The following is a 22,096-nucleotide window of genomic DNA, read 5'->3' as shown; positions in this document are numbered from 1 at the left end:
TTTTAATTTTGTGCAGAAGTTAATTACCTTCAAGTAAGGCTACACGTACACAGGTAATTTTGAAAACTGACATTTTAGGTTTTGGGGTTGTTGGTTTTTTAAATCCCGTCCACCCGTGCAGTTAAAAAAAAAAAAAATCTCCTTCCACATGTGAACGCCAGAAATGAAGTCAAACGCTATCAAGAACATGCCAAATCCTAACCGTGTAGAAATGTTGGCCAATCATAAGTCTAGAAGCCTGGGAGGAAAAGAGTAAACAGGGTTTTATGCCCTCACAAAACCTTAAGTACTTCTGAAAAGTTTGAAAGGCAGCTAATTTTGTGTTACTTTTCAAGCCTTCATCATTTCAAACGTTAATAACTAAAGACAGCATTTTGGCTGGTATAGACAAAATGCATACATAAATGTAATTTTTTTAAAAATGAAATCAGTCAGGATTTGGGTCGTGAGAGCGTCTGTGTTGAATGTAGAAGCCACGTCTGATGTTCACTCTGATGCCTCTTTTTCTAAATGGAGGAACAGTAACTGTGTGTATATGTAAGCATGTAAAAACTGCAGATACTAAGATTAACAGCAACAGTATTTTGTCTGTGTCCGCTATTGTAGAAATCTGTCCAATGTAAACAATAACGTGGCCACGGTGTGACGTCAAAAATGGTGCGCACTTTTGACGTTGCCTCAGTAAATCTCAGTTTTGCTCGTCCACACCTAAACACAAAAACGTAGTTTTCAAAAATCTAAACTCTGGCAGGAGTTATTAAAAATATCACCTTTCAGTGATCCAAAATGCCGTTAACGTATGAACGAAAAGCCCAAGCGCATAGAAAAAGCTGCGTTTTCAAAAATACCCGTACATGTGGACATAGCCTCAGTTTGTCAAAAAATACTCCAATAGTCTGTTTGAGAAAAAACTTAGATGTTTTCTATTTTCCTAAATTAACAAGATCATCTCAGAAATAATCGTGTTAAAAAGAGCTTCTCGGAGTGACTTTAAGATATGATTAAGTACATTTTCTAATCTTGTTAGGATGCCTGGGTCGTTGACCCAGGGTATTTGAGTTTATTATATTATTTATACTTTTTAGTCTTTGGTTTCTTTGAGTTCTGTCTTATGGTTTATGTCTCTGTCTTCTTTAGTTGCTCTGTCTCCCCTATCACCTGTATCCCCTTGTCTAGTTTGCGTCTCGGTGTATCCTTAGTTCCTATATCCCCGTGTTCAGTCAGTGTTTGTGTCTGCCCTGGTCCCACGTCTCTGTTCCCTCTGTAGTGCCTGCATGTGAGTCTGTGTTATGTGTTTCCTGTTTTACTTTGAAGGTCTCTGTCTTATCTCAGTGTGTTCAGTTTACGCTTCCTTTTGTCTCGTCAGTTCTGATTTGCCCCAGCTGTGTTTCCCTCCTGTTATTCATTCCCTGATTGCTCCTTCTGTGTATTTAAGCCCTGTGTTTCTCTGTGTCCGTGTCGTGATCTACCGTTTATTTTGCTGTGTGTTTTGTCAATCTGCCGGTGTTAGTTTATTTTTGACCTTTTTCCCCAGTTATGTTATGTTTGAGTTCAGCATTAAATCTGTTTTGGTTTAAGTTCTGTCTCTGGAGTCTGCACCTTGGGTCCTATTCCTGTCTGCACACAGCCATACCTAACAAATCTATGTATAAAGCTGACAAATAGTTAAGTCTCCATTTGTTTTTCTGAATAATAGATCCAAATCATCCTCTCTGATGTAAAATGTAGTCTAGACTTGCACAATGTAAAGTACATAAATACTGTTCTGGCAAGCAGGAAAATTGGGCTTCATATTTAAGTAAATTATCTTAAGTTTGTAAACTGAAATTTGACCTTACTTTAGTTCTTAGATGGTAATAATGTAAATTACAGAGCAGTTAATCCTCAGGGAAATGTAGAAATTTCACTAAATAGTTGTCCTCTTTCATACAGTTGCAGTGTCTCTTCAGTTTTGTGTTCATATGCTGGTGTTTTCATTCAAAAGATGTTTAAATGCTGTGATGTCATTTTAGCATCAAAGACTGCAGAATGTACATAGATTCTTTTTACTTTTAAGTTGTATGCTCAGATTTAGATATCTTTCATATGAAGACAAAAAAAATACTCAAGACAGAAGTGAAAAAACTAAAGCAGTCAATGTGTTATTTAATTTTTTCATTTATTCTAATAGTTACTTTAAAATTCTACTCTTAAGAGATTCATCTTGGCCTTCTTGCAGGATTAAAGCTCAAAAATGAATACACACACATAATATAATACATATCTTGTGATTGTTAGGCAAAAATGAAGAGAACCCAAAGTTATTAAAACAAATAACCACTAATATGGTCTTATTCTTGCTCTGCTCCCCAATTTCACTCCTGGAAATGTCACCATGGCAACAAAACAACAAGCATTAAATGACGTTCCAAACAACAACCAAGCTGTTTTCAGTGCTTAACATGTAACATATCTTTGTTATAAACTTTATTTGTAAAAATCTGTAATGTTGATGTGCACAACCTGGGATTCTGGTTTGAGTGGCAAGATGAAATAATCCACTACTGATGATTACAAGTGTGTTTTTATTGCCTTCTTAAAGTGGAAAATGTACATAGACACAACTTGGCACATGTGAGACCAGTCTGATAAAAACTTGTGTTTTTGCAAAAGTGATAATGGAGAATTTATGTCCTGAATGGACTTCAGTGTAGCTAAGCACATTCTCTTTCTAACCTGTGGTTATTAAGACAAATGTGATGCATATATTTGATCACTTCCCTAATAAAACTGTTTTTTCTGTTTCTTATTGCATTTTTATTCCCTATTTTTTCCATTGTTTGTTTTATTTATTTATTATTGTGTTTGTGGTCCCATGGTTTTATTATATTTTCTTTAAGGAGATAGAGATCACAAGTGCTTCACAGAAAAATACCAGAGCATTTAAAACATATAAAGCAAACAAAAGGAAGTTAACCAAATGCAAGTCCAAAAAGATCATTTTTAGTTGAGACCATCTGGCAAACAGTAGATAGAGGCTGAGAGAAATAAAAGACAAATATGGGCGATCGTGGCTCAAGAGTTGGGAGTTCGCCTTGTAATCGGAAGGTTGCCGGTTCGAGCCCTGGCTTGGACAGTCTCGGTCGTTGTGTCCTTGGGCAATACACTTCACCCGTTGCCTACTGGTGGTGGTCAGAGGGCCCGGTGGCGCCAGTGTCCGGCAGCCTCGCCTCTGTCAGTGCGCCCCAGGGTGGCTGTGGCTACAATGTAGCTTGCCATCATGTGTGTGTGAATGGGTGGATGACTGGATGTGTAAAGCGCTTTGGGGTCCTAAAGCGCTATATAAATACAGGCCATTTACCAAAGAAAAGTGTTGAACAGAGATAAAAATGTCCTCAAAATAAATAGAAACAATATTTAAACTCAAAGTGAAAACAAGGTCCTGTGTGTCCTTTGCTTTGTGTGGGGCTGGACACATGCTGGCTAAAATGAAAAGAATCCATGATGCTGATAAAACCTCTGGCAAAGGGGTTGACGTCATCATCAACGTGTATGATTAAAATATAAGTAATCAATATAAACAACTATTAGCAGTCTGGACTGCTTCATAGTAAAACACAGTAAGACCTCCTCCATGACCAGACACCCGAGGCTCGCTGATGAAGAAATAGCTATCTGGGCAAAATTCAATGAGGGACAAATAGTCTAAGTCACCCTGCCAGTGCTCAGTCAGAAATAAATAATGAATTTTTTGGGAAAATATCAAATAATTCAGCAAGATTTATTAGTTATAGATAGAGCATTAAAAAGCGCCATGGTCTGTGAGGTAGAAGCCTCATTATTAGCAGAATCTCGAGTTAGGGGGTGTAAATACTCAGGGTTTGGGCCACTATGCTCGCAGATTCCACTCACCGAGGGGATAAAAGGCCGGCCAGGAGGAGAGCTTGTATGGACCCTCTTGAGGCAGCATGATCCCAGAGACCTGAGCCCTGTGTATCCAAGCAGGGGCATGAAAAACGAATTCCCCTCAATTCAAATTTTCTGAGTACAGGTAACAAGATGTCGATGTCGCATACCAGACAGACCCTGCTGTAGAACAGCCTGAGGTTCACATGGACAGCTGCTCTTCTCCTTCTCCATGGTCTGAGGACACAGCTGAAGTCGCTGGACAGGAATCCAGGCACTGGCAGAGGATGGAAAATGCCGACACAAGGGGATGAGACCCATCATTGAAGATCAGATAGATAACAGCGTCTATCCAGGGCAGCCAATACATCATTGATACGGAGCAAAAACAGGACAAACGCAAACACAGGTGCCATCATACCATCACTCTTTTGACCACATTTTTAAGACTAAGAACTAGGAAAAATTCACAGATATGCAAAGAAACTTCTTGAGACACTCACAGCTAACTGGATGCGATTTACAGTTTTGATTGATTTTAGCCAGTCACACAGAATGCCCATTACCACAGTAATTTCGACTGCTGCTTAGCTGATGGCACATTTGAAACTGATGACTCTCACTGGTGGACTCAGTTTTCCTCTGTAAATCTCTTGTATTTATGGGTTTAAAATGTGCTTTCATAACCTGCCTCCCCTTCTCCCAAACAAACATATGGCATTGGCTTGGCATTTCAGCTCATTAGTAAATAAGATCAAAGGTCACAAGGGTCATGGTCTGTCAGTCCTCACCATCCAACCCTTTTTGCTGTGTTTTGTTATGTTCTCTCCTGGATTCCTGCTTTCCTCTATGTGGGTGTAAATCAAGCAGCCTTTTGCTGCTTGATTTACAGTGAAGATGGAGACTGAGACAAAGTATGGTGGAAGCAAGAGGCACTTATTTGCCTACATATATCTAAAGCCATGACATTCAATAGCGGGTCAAGCCTTCTACAGCAATCACTCCTCTGTCTAATGACAAATGGCAGCCTTAAATACTCTCAGCTGTTAATGACTAAACCAATATTTACTCTCAGGTGAGTTTACCAAATTCTAACATTCCATAAACATTGTACAGTACACAATCCCAATAAATAAATATACATACATTTTAACATTCTGATAATTATCTGTGGGGATACTGGTGGGCACGATTCAAGATTCTTCCCTACCACGACTCACCTGTTTAGCTAAGCTAATTCATTAGACGCAAACTCACTCATGGGAAGCATTAGTTGACTCCAGAGTGGAGCAAAACTTGGCTAAGTCTTGGCTCTTAATGGGATCCTACTCTCTGACATCACTCACGCGAACACTCAGCTGTCTCTGTCTGGTGACCACGTGGAGGAGTGTGTGTTTGTTTTCCATCCCCCAGTACTCCAGTAGTTCTCACCTACCCCTGGTTAAGCAAGCACAACCCACAGATTTATTGGGCTAAGGGCAGCATTTCAGAATGGAGTACCTGGTGCCATGAGAATTGTCTGCGTTCTGCTACACCTAGTGTCTCAGCTACAGAGCCGCCTGACCCAAGTGACACATCTGATCTCTTTGCCATTCCTAAAATCTACCACGACAGACCCAATGATGGTTTCATGCTTTTCAGAATTTTCAAGACACTTTTATTAACAGTTGCTGGAATACACAGCTACAGCTGCAGCTTTCCAGTTCGCAGATCACTCTCCGACAACAACAACGCCATGACAGGACCCAGTTTAAACGTTAAAACTGGCGAGGCGTGATTGTAGATGCCGCTCAGGTGCGTCCACCTCACCTGCAGTGGCACCGCAGACCACGCCCTGCCACATCCTTATATTTATAAAACACTTTTGTACTCCTACTGACCCAAGACCACAAGTCACATCTTTGCTATTCATTCATACAGCACTACATTCTGTGTGCTTCAAGCACTTTATTTGCCTCACATCCATGGCCAGTTTAGAATCACCAGTTAACCTAATATGCATGTCTTTGGTCTAAGGCAGCGCTCCCCAATCCCCGGGCAACAGATACCAGTACCAGTCCGTGAGAGTTGAGGCTCGGGTGTGAAATTTATCGTTTTCAGTGTTTTTTTTATCAGTTTTTAGTGTTATTTTTGTTTTTATGGTCAACTCGGTTTCCCTGGGATTTTTCCCATGTGTTATGAATAAATCTTTTTTTTGGTACTGGTAGTGGTTTTATTTTGTTGTATTTATCCGCGACACCTTAAAGGCTGGTCCGTTCAAATATTGTCGAACATAACCGGTCCGTGACGCAAAAAAGGTTGGGGACTGCTGGTCTATGGGAGGAAGCCAGAGTACACTGAGGAAATCTACAAAGCCAGAGAGGCAACAAACCACACACTGCTGCCATAACATTTTGATTTTTGAATGATTTATATAGACATGTTACTCAAGAGAAGCAGAGTTAAGTGGGTTGGATTAGGAATTTGGATCATTACTGTGATTAATACTGTTTTAAACTCATGGCTTCTGCACACACTTTGGTAATATTTCTGTTTAATAGTGATGTTTATATTTGTTTGGTATAGAAGAAATACATGGCATTGCTTCTCTGTTGGGGCAGGATTCTCAGGGCTTTGTCTACTGAAGTTCATTCTTTAAAAATGCTCCAGAAGTGACCTAAGATTTGATGTGCAGGGGGAAGGTGCTATAGCTCTGCTCATTTGTTGTGGTGTGTGTACACACTATTCTGATAGCAAATGACTATGTCTTCTCTTCTAATCATTGTGTATTTTTTTCTGTAATTTTCATTGTATTAATGCATATTGCTTGATTTATTTGTAAGACACTCAAAAACAAAAGCGCTCTCTTGTTGAAATCTTCCTTAGAAATGTATCTTTCCCCAGGCAAGCGTTTTGGGAGTTTTTCCTTGTTAATATGATAGTGATGTCTAAGTAATTTTGTTTGTGTTGCTATAAATTTCATAATTTTTCTTTAATTTAGTTATTTTCTGCTCTTATTGGTCATTGTTTTATTGGCATGTGATTTGCTAATAAATGTTAAAGGAATTCACAAACCTTCTATCAATGAGATCCTAAGTCACTCATTATTCAGAGTGTGACATATTAACTGACTGACTGACTGACCCAGCCTCCCAACAACCCATTGGTCAAATCGAAAATACCCCTGGTAGTTCTGATCTGCCACTAGACACACAAGATATATGCAATCACACCACAAAGGTGTCATTATGAACAGTGTGGGGAGAGCAATGAGAAAAAGCATTGATTTCTACTCTGAGAAAGTGCACTCGTAACAATTACCGTTCCATTACAATAGAGCTAACTGAGTGCAGAGAACAACTTTAGAGCAGTCCTGACACATACAAGCGCACACACAAAAACACTGCTGGCTGCCTGCCATCGCCACAGCTACTAACACACACAAATGTTGGAGGTGGGGCTGTGCAGAGTGAGTGAATTTATTCAGAGGTATTTCTACTGTCACAGTGTGCATGTTAATTTTGCAGGCTGAATTGTTAAAGCTGCAGAGCAAAGACATCCCTCACACAGCCTACAGCAAGACATGAAGGAAAAGAGTCCAGTGTTTTAAAAGGCGATCATTATGATACAGACACTGAATTCACTAAATTATAAACACTTTATTATTTGAACAAATAAAGGATATTCCATCAAATTCCATCACTCTGTACCTGACAGACTGAAGGTGTTAGGGTGCCAATCTTTTCCATCTTCCTGGATTTCAAACAGATTTCCCTCCTTTTCATTGACAAAGGGATTATGTCATCAACTAGAAAGCCAGAGAGGGACCGAGCAGTTTAGGATCTTTTCTGAATACTTTTGCTGCCATCTTGTGACCTTACCAGGTATTGCAGACTAGAAGAACCTTAAAGTCATGTTGTTGTCAAAGAACTGATGAGAAAGACGTTTGACAAGCTTAATATATATGTTAGTGAATAGTTTGGATATAGAGAATGCTGGTGGCATGAATTTAAATGTTTGTAGCTTCATGCAGTGATGAAACTGAAATCATAATAGGGAGGGATTCTTCTATCAGATGGAAAGATGAATTAAAAACAGCAAAATTACAATATGTAAACTTGTAAAGGAATATTATAGACAGTTTTCAAAGCTATAGATTGATCTGTAAAGATGTCAAGCAGCTTCTAGATGCTTAAAGGAAGCAGTAAGGTCAGTTTCCATTCTGGGTTTTTAGCATTAATAAGGCAACCTGCTCCAAGGTGAGTTTGAGGTCTTAAAGAAGTCAACATAGAGAATTTTTTTTTACCAACTTTATTTAGTGCTTTTCTACTCTACCTGAACATTCAAAGCGCTCTATACAGGCTGCCTCATTGACTCATTCACACCTGTTCATAGAAGCCCTTTCATACTGATGAATGCATCAGAGAGAAACTTAGGGATAATGTCTTGCCCAAGGACATTTAGCATGCAGTCTGGAGCAGTCACGGATCAACCCAAAAACCTTCTGATTAGTAGATGACCTGCTCCACCTCCGCAGCCACAGCCACCCCTTTAGGGTTAAAGAATCATTTTGAAAGTCATGTCCATAAAAGGTACAGTAAGTAATTTTTTTTAGGTGATTTGATAAAAAAAGAAAAATGTTGTACTTCTAAATACACAATTTATGTGTTCCAACAAATTGATACATTGTCACAAACTTATCATTTATCTATTAAAAATACATAGGAGCTGGTGTCATTTTGTGGAAGCTGCCATCTTGACCCACCATCTGGAATACACTGGCTGAGATGGGCATCGCCGCTCCGCCTTTTTACATTTTACATAACTGGCTAGAGACTGGCCACACTTTATACATTAGTTTTAATTTAAAGGTCATAAATAGCTCTTTCTCATTATATATGACCATTTAACATATGTACATGTATATTTTGGTGATCTCTTTCTCAGTATGTTTTTCTTCTTATGTTAGTTTGGAAATAAGCTAAGATTAAACCAGTTAATGTTAGGCTCTAGTGTCCTAAAAAAAAAAAAAAAAAAAAATCACACTTTTCCCCTGATAAACAATTTGATTGCATTCTCACATCGTATGGGAGTTCATTTACGACTAACAGCCAGTTCAAAGAAAGTTTCACCTACATGGGCAAACAGCAGTGATTATCAACAGAAAAGTTCAGTATATAATAACAACTGACCTCAGTATTGCTGCTAGTGGACAGAAGTGAGCGTCACTGACTCATATCAGACTCCTTCTTTACAGTTTTACTAAATGTGGACACCAGCTAAGCTAAACGGCTGACTGACAACAAAGATGTATTCTGCTTGAACCATGTCACAGCATCCACTTATTAATTAGTGAGAAGAACTTAACATATGATTAATGATAGAAATCACAGTTTTTGTGTTTTTCTTTCCCCAATCTGATGCTGACCCTTAATGGACCTTAAATTAATGGCCTCGTGGTAGCAGTGCTCTAAGTCTGAAAACAAATGTTTTACTAGATTAATATCACAGTGACATTGTGACACTGTAGCTAGTTATAGATTTAGGCCATGGCTTTTATGCTCAAGGTGGATTTAAGGCTGCTGATGATACCATTTATGAATCATCTGATTTAAAGGGGAAAAAAACCCAATGACAACAATGAAAGTATTTGCATCTTGAAATGGATCCAGCACAATTTGTTGCAGGACTGCTGAAAGAATCTTGTACAGTCTTAGTTTTTTGTCTAAAGTTTCTGGATCCTGGAAAAAGTTGGAGCTGGAGAAGTGGAAATGTCAACATGATTTCCAAGAGCTGATGGATTACCAGAAGCAAAAAACTTTGGGGGATTTATGTAGCTAACCTGTTTATATGGGCTCAGGAAAACATGGCTCCAACTCCGCTCAGGCTTGGACACTGTGATTTTGCCAGCAGCTTGAAAATCAGAGATAAATTCTGATGGAATAGTTCAATGCTGGAAATTAAAAACCATCCAGCATGTCATATAACCCTGTGAGACATATTGAAGTGAAGGCCAAGAGGTATTTGTTTAGCTGCCACATCTGGGGCTTTCTGTTATGTGTCTGTTCACTACAAACAATTCCCAGTTTCTGGAAACAGCATTATCTACACTCTACTGTGAAATAGAAACAGTATTAAATTCATATTTCTATCTGTGCAAGGCATATTAAAGTGTTTCCATCACATGCAGCATATATACCTCATACTGTTGACAATTCATTGATAGAAGCAGTGAGACAGGAGGCCTGAACATCCTCATGCTGATTAGCTGAATTGATGTCAGGTGTGCCGCTGCAGCAGTCTGCAGGGCTGTTAGCTGGAAAGAGAAGAGATTTTTTTTCTTCTCCCCTCTTCTAGTCCACACAGCAGAAACAGATCTAAGCACCTGTGAAATGAGTAGCAGGTAATGTTTGTTTTGGCCTTTTCATTATAACTTCAAGCCAGAAAAAGTCAGGCACAGAGAGGCCACATAATACTTGAATCCTTGACTGGTGTTGGTTGTTTTGTTAAATCACAGTACTACTGATTTCAGAATACGTTCTGTGTTAGCGTTCATCTGTTCCCTGGCCCGTAAGAAGCCTTTGGAGCCAGCAGGTGAGCAGTCCAACTTCTGCCGATGCTTGACCAGCCTGGATCTGATTGGCCTGGGTGTTGGCGGCACGCTTGGAGCAGGGGTTTACGTGCTCTCAGGGGAGGTGGCGAGGGAAGTGGCTGGTCCTAGTATCGTCATCTCTTTCCTGGTTGCTGCAGTGGCTTCAGTCTTTGCAGGATTGTGCTACGCTGAGCTTGGTGCTCGTGTGCCAAAGATGGGCTCGGCCTACCTTTACAGCTATGTGACTATAGGAGAAGTGTGGGCATTTGTGACTGGCTGGAATCTGCTGCTGTCCTATCTCATTGGTAAGTGGAATTCAGGGGGCACTATACATCTTTACCATGTATTTGACAAAATACATAAATGCAGTATGCCAAGTGATGTAGTTGTGCATCAAATCCAGTTTTTGCAGTAGTTTATGGTAGAAAGTGTGAAAAAACAGACAAATGTTAAAGCTGACACTGCCTGAACTTATTTATTTTTATTTGATTCTATTTGTAGGGAGTTTGATCATATTTAATATAAAAAATTTGATATTTACTTCTTTACACAAGATGACCCTTAGTCTCAAATGTTTTGTAAAAGCTGATTTTATTCAGTTTTATTTGTATAGTGTCAAATCACAACAGTCACATTGAGGCCTTTTATATTGGTAAAGACCCTACAATAACAATTAATGGAGTTATCTTCCATGCCTTGTTTTTTGAACTTCTCCTTAGAAACATCTAGTATAGCCAAAGCCTGGACTGGAGCATTTGATGACCTGATACACAATGTTATGGCTAAGCATCTAGGGGAACACACACCAATGGACTCACCTGGCTTGGCTGAATACCCAGACTTCTTTGCTGCTGCGCTGATTATGTTGCTTGCTGGTGACATTTGCAATTTTGACATGAAGTATTATTTGTATCATAGATGGAAAAACATTCTTAAAGGTAAAGTACATCTGTTTATATCTTTCCCTCTGTTTTCAGGGGTGCTTGCATATGGTCTGAAGGAGTCTGCAATTGTGAATACTGTTTTTACAGCAGTAAATGTGACTGTGTTGATTTTTATCATCACTTCTGGCTTTATAAAAGGAGATCTCAAAAACTGGCACATCAGTAAAAAGACAGTTCTAAATGCAACTTGGGAAATTATGTAAGTTTTATTTATGCTAATTTTCATTCACATTCTGATAGATTTTTTTTTTTTCGTGTACTGCAAAAGTCAGTTTTAGGTTTCAGTTTATATTTGAAAATTTTTACTATGCTGGACACAGTACTGTGAAAAAGTATTTACCCCCTTAGTGGTTTCATGTTTGTCACACCAGCATGTTTCAGATCATCAAACAAATTTTGATATTAGAGAAAGATAACAGGGACAATATGTACTACAATCAAGTTTTTACAATAACCGGTGATCTGTCTTGATCTGTGGAAGAATTTCAGCCGACTTTCCTTTGCAGAACTTAATTCAGCCTTCACACAGGGTTTCCAAGCATGAACTGCCTGATTTAATGTCATGCCACACATTTTGTAACTTCTATCTTGTTAGTCCACAGAATATTTTTTTCAAAACTCTTGGAACTCTTGCTAGACTAATTACTACACACTTTTCTCATAGGCTTAGTTAGATGGTTAGCATTTTTCCCTTAAAATAAAATATTTGTTCAATATTAAATTTGTTTGATAGTTTAGGCTTGCCAATTCTTCCTTGTTTCTCAAGTTCTCCAGTTTCCTCTATTGTGTATTTATTTTTGGCATGCTGGAGTTTAACATTGGCTCTGGTTCATTCCTTGCATGCCCTTTGCACACTTGGATGATTCATAGGTTGGTGTTAAGTGATCAACAAAACTCTGAAGATAGTCAGGTACGAGGAATAGACAGGAATTATTGAAAAAGCAACCAGTGTCCAAAGAAAAACTTTGAAAGACCTTCAAGAAGACAGGAGAACTATTTCTTTAAACAAAAACAAGATGCCCAGTCTTACTTTGGGAGCAAAGTATAAAGAAATGAGGGGTAATGGAGATCTAAAGAGCTTAGTAAGAAGAGGTAGCTTGAATGGGGTAATGGAGACTTTTACACAGTACTGTATATTCATAGCTGCCTGCCACCACGTGAGAATGCTTATCCCAAATGGTGAGGAGACTTGATCTAAATAGACAATCCGATTTATTTCATTCACAACTTTTTTCCCCCTCTTTGTGCTCTTTATAGTTTCATGGTATATTTAAGATTTCTCAAATTGCTCAGTCATATGTATAACTTTTATACAAGCAGAAAACCAATTTGTCTGATAGTATGTACATCATTAATGTGGATATTTCCATTGTGATATCATGTCATGAAACTACTGTTGCTTTTGTGCAGGAAACTTGAGCCGAATGAAACTGTTGACTTTGGTGTTGGCGGCTTTTTCCCCTTTGGTTTTGATGGAACTTTGGCCGGGGCAGCAACCTGTTTCTATGCTTTCTTTGGATTTGACTGCATTGTTGCTACTGGTACTCTTGAGTAGGATTAACTTTGTTACCTTTCATCTGGCCACAAACATTTTGCCCTGTGAGGTTGTTTATTATATTCCAGTCTGTAATGCACTATGTGGACAAAAGTACCGGGTCACATCTCTTAATTATTCAGTTTAGTTTGTGAAATTTCTTCCATCCAGGATATTCCACATTCAAATGTAAGTGGCATTGCAAAGTACAACCACAGTAACTTAGCTACAAATTGGCAGGAAATTTCTGAGTAAATTCTGAGTATGCCTATTCTTCTACCTGGTGAATTTTCAGAAAATATCAGGATATATGTTGTTGAAGCAAAGGAAAGAAAACAGCCTTTAAGTTCTGAAATAAATGCTTTCCAAGAGAAAACTATGTTGTGTTGGGAAAATTCACTGTGAGCAGAAGCAACTTCCGGACTACAGAATACTCAATTTGCATGTTTGTAGAGTTAATAATAGTGATGTGGTTGCAGTGTGACGACACCCTACTTTTTACTCTATGAGCTGTTTTAAAATGGTTCCCTATGGGAGACAAACGGGGAGAAAGCTGTGCTTTGATGATATTTGTGAGATGATCGTAAATCCTATCTCAGATAGAACTACGATAGAGAGATGGTTATCAAAACATAGCTATCGTGTGTGTGTGTGTGTGTGTGTGTGTGTGTGTGTGTGTACACATGTATATTGAAAAAAATAAATAAATACAAATCCCTAGCAAAAGTTTAAGACCACTTGAAAGATGGCAAAAAATCGTATTTTGCATGGTTGGATCTTAACAAGCTTCCAAGTAGAGCTTCAACATGCAACAAGAATAATAAAATAAAATTATAATAAAAATCACTCCACACACTTTGCTATCTGGAAATCTCGTGGACAAATCTAGTTTTGATGACTGCCAGGAGAATGTTGCCTCCATTGTACTAACTCTTAAGCTTTGGAGGTTGGATAAAGCTATAAGACTGTCTGTGTTTGGCCCAGGCGCTTAGTTCCAGGGAAGGGAAGTCTTTGTGGGAACAGTTTGGAAAAGGCCCTTCTCTGTTGCGGCGCCGTTTTAGGAGACCAACTCTATATTAATGCCTGTAGGCCTAGAATAGGATGTCATAAATTTCCTGTAGGTGTAATGTGCAAGTGACTCAGTACTTTTGTCAGTATAGTGTTTGTGCTTTTGTTGCAAAATAATCTGTTGGTCTGTTTATTTGATTGTTTTGGCTCATCTGTGTGTAGATCATTTCATTATTAGATTGTTTGCTGAATCAGGAAGTGTACGTCTAATTCATCTGCTTTTCTAGGAGAGGAGGTGCAGAACCCACAGAAAGCCATACCTCTTGGGATTGTGGTATCCCTGCTTATTTGCTTCGTGGCTTTTTTTGGCGTGTCGGCTTCCCTGACACTTATGATGCCCTACTATCTGCTTGACGCTCACAGTCCATTACCTGTGGCCTTTGAGTACATTGGCTGGGAGCCTGCAAAGTATGCTGTTGCTGTAGGATCCCTTTGTGCACTGTCAACAAGGTAATGATTTGTACACCTGTAAAACACTGAGTCAGTTCCAATTGCTAAATTCATTTACACAATTGTTAAAACTGCATGCTTAAATTTACTTTAGTGCTACAGAAATCTTTTCTTTCTTTTTGTTAAATTGTCGTGCACAATTGCCTGATTTACCTGAAGAAGAAAAAAAAAAAGGTTCTTTGCCCCTCACTGGCATCAGGGGGTGTTGAAATTTGACCATTTTTCTAAAAGCAGCAAGGGCAATCTGTGATGATGTAGCCTGTAATAACTTCAAAGCAGTGGAATACTTGACCCCATTTGCTCAGGCTGACTAGTACTAATCATGATTAATATATTGCCTTGTAAGCTATACAGAGATTTGGTGTAGTATATATCGTATGTGAAACTAAATACATAGTATGCCAAGTTCCACACACACACATGATAAATAGAGCTAAGTAATGGACTGTTTAAATACTAGAATTTAAATCACAGAAACTGGAGAAGTTGTCGAACGAGATGCATGTTAATTCATTCACATGCACAAATGCCACAACTACCTGCGAAGTCAATTTCAATGACTGGAGTTACCAGAGGAATAGCAGACTGCTTAAGGCTGCAGCTCCATGAACATAATCTAATAAGCCATTATTTGGCTTATTAGTTGTCAAAAATGAAAATAATTCAACCTCAGTACAACATGATGATGGAAAATATCCAGAGTCCAGTACTAACCATCTTATAGGCAACAAAGTAAAAAGAATGGTAGAAAGAAGCTCTCCTTATTGTCAGAAATCATAGTTCAGCTCTTGTTATAAGTGGCTTTGCTTGTCTATCCTGTATGTGTTTGTGCTACCAAAGCCAAATAAACGGCATATAAAACTACATCTCATTCTTTGTTGTAGTTATGGCTCATCTGTGAAGTCTGTGATGTGCAACTTGCTGTACCTGTAATTTCACGTTTAAAATGCAGTTGATACGTCATTCACAGTTTGCTGGGAGTGATGTTGCCAATGCCACGGGTGCTGTATGCCATGGCCAGAGACGGCCTGCTCTTCAAGCCACTCAGCTACATGAGTTCCAGGCAAAGTCCTGTCTTGGCTACATTGTCCTCAGGAGCTGTGGCTGGTAAGGCAGCTCTTTTTAACCCCTAGCAAATAGGTTATTAACCAATTTCAACTTTTTTGGTGTTCACAAAATCAAAAACAGGTGCAGCAGAGGGGCAACAATATGTCAACACCCAAAACTGGAATTATTTTGTAGGTGGAGGCTACTGACATAAGCATTCAAATGGTTCCAACCAGTAAATCTAACATAGTGTCTTGATGCATGCTCAATTGTCCAGGTAAATAAATCTCCCACTGAAAACGTTACGTCCAGATGGACAGAATCAAACTTTTGGGACTAACATAGATTTTCTGTTACCTTCTCACTTTTTCTGAATTTGTAAAGCTGCTTTACACCCTCTTCTGCTTTATTCGTTTGAGGCTTTATCTTATTTAATGTTGTAGTTGTCATTGATGCCTCTAGTTCTGCACACAGGGTCTTTCTGTTGCTCCTTGACAAAATGTCAAAGCAAATTAGTGTCTAAACATTTTTTTTTTTTTTTTTTTTTTTTTTTTTTTTTTTTTTTGCCTGTCCCGTTTGGCTCTTTTGCCATCAGAATTGTTGTCTAAAGGCGAAGAAAGATGCCCAACGGATTTACTTTACCAAATTGACCATCCCAGCCTTGCCGTAATGGTCCATTTGATTCACCTTTTATTATTTATTTTATTTTCACTTACTGAATACGGGACAGACTTGACTGGAGGAAAGAAGGGGAGAAAGAAAGAGGGAAAGAGAAACAGCTGAGAAGAGGGACGGGGGAGAAGGGCAAAAAACAAAAACCAACAGAATGGGCAGCTAAAAAAAAATGCATATATCAATCACCTGGAGTTGGCCGTCCGACTGCGGTCTGGAATGTGGGGCCTCCCTGCTGCTGCGGAGTCGGGACGGTCTGCCTCCCCCCACCACAGGGAAAAGGGTAACACCACCTGGGTCTGGGTGCAGTTCCCCCCTCCAGGGGCAAGGGTACCTAGACCCGGTTCGTAGAGTACGCTTGGGGAGTGTGATCGTGTGTACAGCGTCTCTTTATGTCTGTCTCCACGTTGGTTGAGTGTGGAGTAAGTGCATATGAGAGCATGAGGGTGGGAATGGATGTTTGTATCTGTGTGTGCCTGTATGTCTGTGTCTATATGTCAGGTTGGGTATCAGACGCCACCTCTCTGGGGACATCTCAGGCCCTCCAAGGTTTGGAGGCCTATCTCCCCCCATCACCACTTCCCCTGCCAGTGGCGGACTCCCTCAGACATCGGTGCGTTGGTGGTTCTTTGTGTCCGGGGATGGGCGTCCAGGTACACACCGGCTCACTCCTTGGCGGCCGCTTATCGGGGCCTGGAGCCTGGGGCTCGCTTGGGCCCCTTCGGAGGTGGGGTGCCCACGGCCTCTCGGCCTGGGGCTCGGTCACTCAGGCGCGGCTGGCTGCCGGCGGAGCTCACGGGTGCGTCACTGCAACTGCCCCTGGCTTCTGCTCCGCGGCTGCTGAGTGAGCTCTCATCTGGGACTCTCCTCAGCTCTTACTGGGACAGTGGCGCGGCTGCCCCTCTGTTGGTCTTCCTTGGTCTCTTGTGTTCTGGGGGCCTCTGGATGTCTGGAGTTTTGATCTCCTCCATACCTGCTTCATGCCCTGGAGGATGGGGCTGTGGCCCCCCCACACCCTCTAGCAGATCATTACATGAAGGAACCTTTAAAAAAAAAAAAACAAGTGCGTCCACGCTCACAGGTGTACACACGGGTGATCACACCCACAAACTACACCCTTTTTGGCTCCTACCTCAAAGCACACTGTGTTCTGTTGATCTTATGTGCTGCACAATAATGTTTAATATTTAGTATTTACTGTCATATTCCCATATATCATTGTGATGCTGTTTATTCTATTACTCTTGTTCTCTTCTGCTTGTTTTCTTTTTTCTTTCTCAGCAGGTGATCCAGGTGATTGATATATGTGTCTAAACATTTTTGATAAGTGTTAAATTGTAGACTTTTGTGTCATCTGTAGTTGGGTGTGTGTTGCTCTTTTTGCAGCTTTCATGGTCCTTTTATTTGACCTCAAGGCACTGGTGGACATGAGCTCTATTGGGACCATTTTTGCATACACTCTTGTTGCAGTATGCCTTCTTATATTAAGGTTAGTACTCAGCCTAACAAATTAACATATGCTACTGTTCACTAAAAAACAATATATTCTTGTAAAAAAAACCAAAACAAACTAGCCAGTAGAATAAAGATTGCAAATCAATTTGTACATGCATAGTGCTTTTATCCCCAGGTTAACTGAAAAATCAAAATTGCCCATAGGTGTGAATGAGAGTGCGAATGGTTGTCTGTCCCTGTGTGTTAGCCCTGCGACAGACTGGCGACCTGTCCAGGGTGTACCCCGCCTCTCGCCCTATGACAGCTGGGATAGGTTCCAGCATCCCCCGTGACCCTGAAAAGGATAAGCGGAAGCAAATGGGTGAATGGATGGATAGTGCTTTTATGCTTCGAGCACCCAAAGCCCATCCTGTCCAATATCTTTAGAATGGATCAACTACTGTTTTGACTTATCGTCTTGAGTTTAGTTAATAGATGATGTATCCTACATCACTGGAAGAACATTTACAGCATTTATACAATGCAAACTTTAAACTTGGTGCAAAATAGCATTGGGACAAAATGCTAAGTACATATATACAAATTAATTTATGTGAGCTCACAAACTTTAGGCAGAACTTCATGGTACTAATGATTTGCAAATCTAATACACCTTTATTTTAATCACATTAAAACACAGATAACCTATAAAATGTATACACTGATATTTAATGGTTTATGGTATTTTATTCATCCCAATCATTTGATTATATATGCATGTTGTACAATCATTCTATCCTGAAGAGAGAGCCGTTGAAAGTAACTGATATATAACCCCAGATTAACAAGATACACTCATGAGTAGGGATGGGTATCGTTTAGGTTTTATCCGATACCGGTGCCAAATCGGTACTTTTGAAACGGTGCCGGTGCTGAAACGGTGCTCAAACCGGTGCTTAAAGAATGGAGAACACAAAATTGGTCCAAAAACCTCATGTTCAGCTGTTTTTTGTTTTTTTTTTTTTTTTTTGTAAAAAGATAACAATGTTAGCCTTTTCTGCAGCTATGGGGCATATATGGTATCACTCTTAGCTGGAAGCAGTGCTTAATCAATGGAAAAAAAAAAACACAAACTTTGTCCAAAAACCTCTCATGTTTAACTGTTTTCCACTTTTTCTTTGGTCATTTTAGCCTTTGTGGCCAGGGTGAAGGGAGTATCTGCCATCAAACAAGAAGACAGCCGCATGTAGCTATGATGATGTTTGCTAGTTCACCTTAAATGCATTAATGTAATAACGTGGTTAGCCTACTCAACGTAAATTACACACGAACAACATTAAGCTACTCACGCAGAGAAGAACAGCTGCTGCCATCAAATACGGCGCATTTCTCGGCTTTTAAAAAAAAAACGCTATGCGTCGCCAGGTGTTTCATCAGATTCGAGGTGTTGCCTCCTTTGCACAGTATCACTTTTTTTTTTTTTTTTTTTTTTTTGCGTCCCGTTTGGATCTTTAGCCATCAGAATTGTTGTCTTAAGGCCAAGAAAGATGCCAAGTGGATTTATTTTACCAAGTGGATCATCATGGCCTTGCCATATTGGTCCATTTGATTGACCTTTATTATAATTATGAATTTATTTTATTTTCAGTTGCTACAAACGGGACAGACATGACTGGGGGATAGGACAGGGAGAAAGAATGAAAGAAAGAGAGGGAGAGAGAAAACCAAAGGGGAGAAGAGACGGTGAGAAGGGGGGAAGAAAGAGGAAAAAAAGAAAAACAAACAAAACACCTGGGTCACCTGTATGGAGAGAAAAAAAACAGAAGAGAAAGCAAACAACAAAGAGCAACATAATAAAAAAAAAGGCACCATCACAATAAACTAGCTAGCAGTAGATATCAGTAGGTACTAGATAATAAACGATATTGTGCAGCACGCAAGATAGACAGCGCACAATGTGCTTTGAGGCAGCAGCCAAGAAAGGTGTCTGTGAACACCCGTGTGTACACCTGTGTGGATCAGCATGCTTGTATTCCAAAGGTTTCTCCATGTAACGATCTGCTAGGGAGTGTGGGGAGCCACAGCCCCGTCCTCCAGGGTATGAAGCAGGTATGGAGGAGATCCAGGCCCCAGATCACAGTATCAGCTTAAAGCACTTGTTGCAGGCTGCTGAGTTTGCATATTTTGCTGTGAAGTAAAGCCAGACTTTTGAACACTTCACCTTGGGCATTTTTAATCTGTAGCTCTGCTCTAAAAGAACATACGTACCTGGACCCGCCTACTATCCTCGGAAACTTAGAAGGCTAGAATCTAAAGTGTATCACAGCTCAGGAAAAAAAAGCACCAAAATAAAGCACCGAAATGTGCGCTGCTTTTCGGTCTGGTTACTACAGTTTATGTCAGAACCGGTGCCATCATGGCACCGGACACCGGTACCCATCCCTACTCATGAGTGTATGTACAGCTTTTTTTTTTTTTTTTTTTTTGAGCACGACACATGCTTTTCAGCAAGATGTTGTTTTTTTTTTTTAATCAAGATGATGCTTAACTGCAGCTATTGCAACAACACAGATTCATAGTACTAGTGTGCTGAAATGCCCACCATGCAGTCAACTTTGACATTAAAAATACAAGAAGAATGTGACCATGTTCCTCTTCCAAAAGTCAAGCAACTGTTATCTATAATTCCCAGGTGTTTTCCCAAATGCTCTGTTTACAACTGTGTACCGTTGTAAACAGGGCATTGTCCCGAATCTTGAGGTGTTGCTGCTATCAAATTCAAAATAAGCCTTTTTTTTTTTTTTTTTTTTTCATGAAAAGGTAAAATGTCTGTTTTAAACATTTGGCATGTGTATGTTCTACTGCAAATGACTTGGTCAAACAAGAGTTCCAGATTAGATGTAAGCCTGACTGTTTTTGTTTGTTTGTTTCAGGTACAAAGATAATGCTGGTTTTGTCCTCAGACTGGAGCCATTCTCAATAAAGGATGTGCTCAGGCCTCCATTTCGAGCTACCCACCGCACCTCTAAAAATGTCACCATTCTCACCATCATTATCTGTGAGTCATCCTTTATCACCCCGCCACACACACCCCACCTGATTTGCTGAGGCTCCTGACAGCTGCTTCACTTTGATACTTTGTATCTTGAGCAGATACTGCTAACACTATTCATTAAAAATAATTTTTGCTATTAAGAATGCAGAAATGAAACAAAATCCTAGTATTATGTTTTCTGACAGCTCCGACCTCTCCCCAGTGTTCCTGGTAATCGTTTTAACCGTGCTCCTGTCTGAGGCCTTGTACTCACTCAGCAGACGGGAACTATGGAGCGTGCTCCTCGTCTCTGTCCTCGTGCTGACATTGGTCCTTGCCGTTGTTATCATCTGGAGGCAGCCACAGAGCAGGACTAAAGCTTCTTTCATGGTAAAGCAGATGGTGTTGGGCGCTTGGTTCCAAATGTAGGATTTCATGCTTCTTGAAAGTCTGCTTCTATTGATTTTCATTGAATACAGCTTATTTGGGGGTCAGTTGCTGGGCCTCACTAAGGGTCTGTTGCAGGGCACAGAAAGTTTATAGCAAATAAATGTACGGCATGTTTACTAAAGGGAGGGCAACCAGTGGGCAAATGCTGGCTGACATTTTTTTTCTTCTTCTTGTTAAACTCCAAAAAGAAGGAATAGTAAGGAGAGTACTGGTACTGTCTGTCCCTGCTTGAAAAAGAAAACACTTGGCCTTTTTACTTAGGAAAAACAATGAAAAAGTGTAACTTCTAAAGTCAAAATGACATGCATAAATCAGTCATGGGTTCATATCCTTCTGCAGGTTCCCTGTGTACCTGTAATTCCAGTTTTAAGTGTCTTCATTAATACCTACTTGATGGTTCAACTGGAAGGAGAAACCTGGGTCAGCTATGCTGTTTGGATGGCAATTGGTAAGAGCGTGCATTTTCAGCCATTTCAGGTAACTAGGATTGCTATCAAATGCTTTTATTCTTCCAGGTTTGCATCATTGTAGAGAGCATATAGATGTATTAAGGAATAAAGACAGTAAGTTCATGGCATGCTATCCCCTTTTCTAAGGTCTGATCGTATACTTTGGCTATGGAGTTCGTCATAGTGTCCAGAAACAAAGACTCCAAGAAGCTCATGATCAGCTTAGTAGCAATAACATAAGCAGTAATGTTGTGGATTGTGCTGCTTGATGCTGTGTTCCACAGCATATTTAAGATGATCAAGAAATCACCTTAAAATCCTATTTTGGAATTTTACCCTGACTAACATAAAGCTGGTATGTGTCCTTTGATGCATAATGTTTAGCTAACAACTGCCTGAACTAAATATTACCATGGCAACAAATGTTGCAGTTCTATGTTTTGGTTTGATCAGTCAATCTGTGTTATGCAATCTTGGCTATTGTTGTTTAATGTTAGTATTTCTGAGTTAATATTTCACTTTTTAAATATTGATGTATGTTTCTGAAGTTGGGGGGGG

The 22,096-nt window shown here is 39.8% G+C and overlaps 1 protein-coding gene across 1 annotated transcript; it reads left to right on the top strand.

The window, feature by feature from the left end:
- Positions 1 to 10,256: 10,256 nt before the first annotated feature.
- LOC146656099 (cationic amino acid transporter 2-like) lies at positions 10,257 to 21,807 on the top strand. Its single transcript, XM_085428985.1, has 12 exons — positions 10,257 to 10,267; positions 10,397 to 10,761; positions 11,176 to 11,331; positions 11,434 to 11,599; positions 12,811 to 12,941; positions 14,230 to 14,452; positions 15,423 to 15,559; positions 17,558 to 17,660; positions 20,539 to 20,663; positions 20,863 to 21,029; positions 21,429 to 21,537; positions 21,686 to 21,807. The coding sequence occupies exons 1-12, from the start codon at positions 10,257 to 10,259 to the stop codon at positions 21,805 to 21,807; spliced, it is 1,815 nt and encodes a 604-aa protein (XP_085285111.1).
- Positions 21,808 to 22,096: the final 289 nt, after the last annotated feature.

This window comes from Rhamphochromis longiceps, linkage group LG13 (genome assembly GCF_057381845.1).
Source record: "Rhamphochromis longiceps isolate RC_006_pf linkage group LG13, R_longiceps_female_GT1.1, whole genome shotgun sequence".
In the NCBI taxonomy this organism is placed as follows: Eukaryota; Metazoa; Chordata; class Actinopteri; order Cichliformes; family Cichlidae; genus Rhamphochromis; species Rhamphochromis longiceps.
This window is presented reverse-complemented; position numbering and strand designations above follow the sequence as displayed.

Bases quoted from the DNA above. Each gene is read 5' to 3' on its own strand.
- LOC146656099 (XM_085428985.1), top strand. The intron at 21,030-21,428 runs GTAAAGCAGATG...ATCCTTCTGCAG, and splicing joins GGACTAAAGCTTCTTTCATG to GTTCCCTGTGTACCTGTAAT. The intron at 21,538-21,685 runs GTAAGAGCGTGC...CCCTTTTCTAAG, and splicing joins TGCTGTTTGGATGGCAATTG to GTCTGATCGTATACTTTGGC.